We start from the raw sequence: 2,379 nt of genomic DNA, 5'->3' as shown, positions 1-2,379 counted from the left end.
GTATAGTCTGGACCTGCAGCTTTAGGGTTAGGGTATAGTCTGGACCTGCAGTTCATCCAGGTGTCAGCCAATATGCCTTTTTGTTTCTTCTAATTGTGCACGTATCAACCATGAAGTGATGGACGTTTACGAACCTCGAACACATGAACTAAACGCTGAAGAATTCGAAGCTTGTGAACCTGAGGATGTTGAGCGCCGCAGGCCTTCCCCCTGCAGAGACACAATGCTGAAGTTTCATTGTCACAGAAACTCAGCTGCATGACAATAAACCAAAAACCAGCTGTTGGAACAGCTGCTGCTGCTGGACACCAGCTGTGCAGGTTGTTGGAACAAAACAACTCAAACGTGTACCAGCAGCTGATCGTTGGTCTGTGGTGTTGCATTCATGTAAATGGTATCCCCACTAATTGATTTCATGTCTTGTTTATTGTCTGTCTTACATACTTTACTAAATCTTGTACATGTGCTGCAGAGCCGAGCTGTGTTCCTGTTTACATGTAAACTCATATTATCAAGTCATCATGTGTAAAGCACAACACCAATAAAAAGTTGGTGTTCAAGTACAATTTGGATTAGAAGTTAAAGACTTTGTAACTTCCTTCTTGAAACCTTCTTATGAATAAAGTTTTCTTCTCTGTTGCTGATGTTTTCTAATTTAAATGCATCCCAGTGCATCGTCATGTCTGCATCCTGCCACTGGGCAGCACAACCCCACATAAAGCTCATAGTCATTTGTTTTCAGGGGGTTTTCCTGCAAAAATGTAGTTGCTGGCGGCGGTAAACATAGACTTTGACTAGATTAGAGAACTGGGCCGTTGGGTTAAAAGTGCTTTATAACATGAATCATGTCTTTTGAAATTCTCCAACAGAAGCAGCGGAGCCACACCTCCGGATCGCCCTTGTTGGGAAAACCGGAGTTGGGAAGAGTGCGACAGGAAACACACTGTTAAGAAAAAGGGTTTTTCATTCTAAACTCTCGTCTTCTTCACTGACATCAGAGTGTCAGAAGGAAACAGCAGAGTTCGGTGGTCAGACGCTGGCTGTGGTCGATACTCCAGGTCTGTTCGACACCAGTAAGACTGAGGAACACGTGAGGAGCGAGATCGCTAAATGCATGTCGTACGCTGCTCCTGGTCCTCATGTGTTCCTGGTTGTTCTCCAGCCAGGCAGATTCACCAAAGAAGAGCAAGACACAGTGAAAATCATCCAGCAGATGTTTGGAGAGAAGGCAGCAGCGTACACCATGGCTGTGTTCACCCACGGAGATGACCTGAAGGATGAAGAGCGCTCCATCGAGGAACTGATAGCAGAAAATCCAGCTCTCCGTGACTTCGTCAGTCAGTGCCGTGGAGGATACCATGTTTTTGACAACAAAGACAAAAGTCCAGGACAAGTGAGTGAGCTGCTGAAAAAGATCAATACGATGGTTCAGAGAAATGGAGGAAGCTACTTCACCAACGACATGTTCCAGGAGGCTGAGCGAGCGATACGAGAAGAGATGGAGCGACTTCGGAGGCAGAACCCCTCAATGGAATTAAAAGAAGCAAGAAGACTGGCGGAGAAAGACAACCGGTTCAATCGGGCCGTCCGGCAGGGCGCTGCCATTGGAGCTGTGGCTGGCTTTCTGGGAGGTCCAGTGGGAGCTGCAGTGGGAGCTGCTGTGGGAGCTTTACTGGGAGCGATAACTGGGGCCGTGCAGAAAAATGCATGCAGCATACAGTGATGGGCTGTTGTCTGTTAGCTGCAGCTCATAGAGCCGCTGCAACATGGAGCTGCAGGAACATCATCAGCATAGTGTCTTTACCAGTAACTTGTCTGTTTTAGCTGTTACTTCTGTATTTTAGAAATGAGTCTTATATGAAAGCTACAATGTGGGATTTCTACATTTAAGTTAAGCAAAGTAAGGGCTTGAAAGTACCAGATGCTGAGTCAGTCTGAGTTCTAACTACATCTCTTTGTGTTTCACCGTTCACCAGCGTTTGACATGTTTCTGTGGTGGTGATTCTTTTGAAGTCAACCAGCAGTGGTTTGGTTCTTTAGAGCTGAATAGGGGAACGAGGACTGGCAGTGTGGTTAGAATATGGATGGAAAGCTTCTGATGCTGAGGAGAAAAAAGAAAGTTCAGTGGAGAAAGAAACACATCAACAGTGTTTGTGCAATTACTCTCACTGCCACAAGGGGGCGACTTGAAGTTCCACATTGCAGGTTTCATTTCTGTTAATATTATCAATTATTCTGTTTGTCAAACATTCTGTCATCAGGCCTGCCCTATAAACCACTGACAGGGGAAGTGAAAACCTGATCTTGTGCTCAGTGAGTATCATCATGATACCGTGCTAGGACGCAGGAGAACAGTCGTTGGGTTAGGGTTAGTAGGGT

The 2,379-nt window shown here is 45.8% G+C and overlaps 1 protein-coding gene across 1 annotated transcript in view; it reads left to right on the top strand.

The window, feature by feature from the left end:
• The window catches only part of LOC103371950 (GTPase IMAP family member 4-like), a 5,042-nt gene extending 3,062 nt beyond the window's left edge, over positions 1–1,980 (top strand). Inside the window, exon 2 of the mRNA XM_008301449.1 lies at positions 870–1,980. Within this exon, the coding sequence (XP_008299671.1) occupies positions 870–1,723 (854 nt within the window). The 3' untranslated portion in view covers positions 1,724–1,980. The remainder of the gene's footprint in view (positions 1–869) is intronic.
• The last annotated feature ends 399 nt before the right edge of the window (positions 1,981–2,379 follow it).

This window comes from Stegastes partitus, unplaced genomic scaffold (genome assembly GCF_000690725.1).
Source record: "Stegastes partitus isolate 25-593 unplaced genomic scaffold, Stegastes_partitus-1.0.2 Scaffold1673, whole genome shotgun sequence".
NCBI classification, from domain to species: Eukaryota; Metazoa; Chordata; class Actinopteri; family Pomacentridae; genus Stegastes; species Stegastes partitus.
This window is presented reverse-complemented; position numbering and strand designations above follow the sequence as displayed.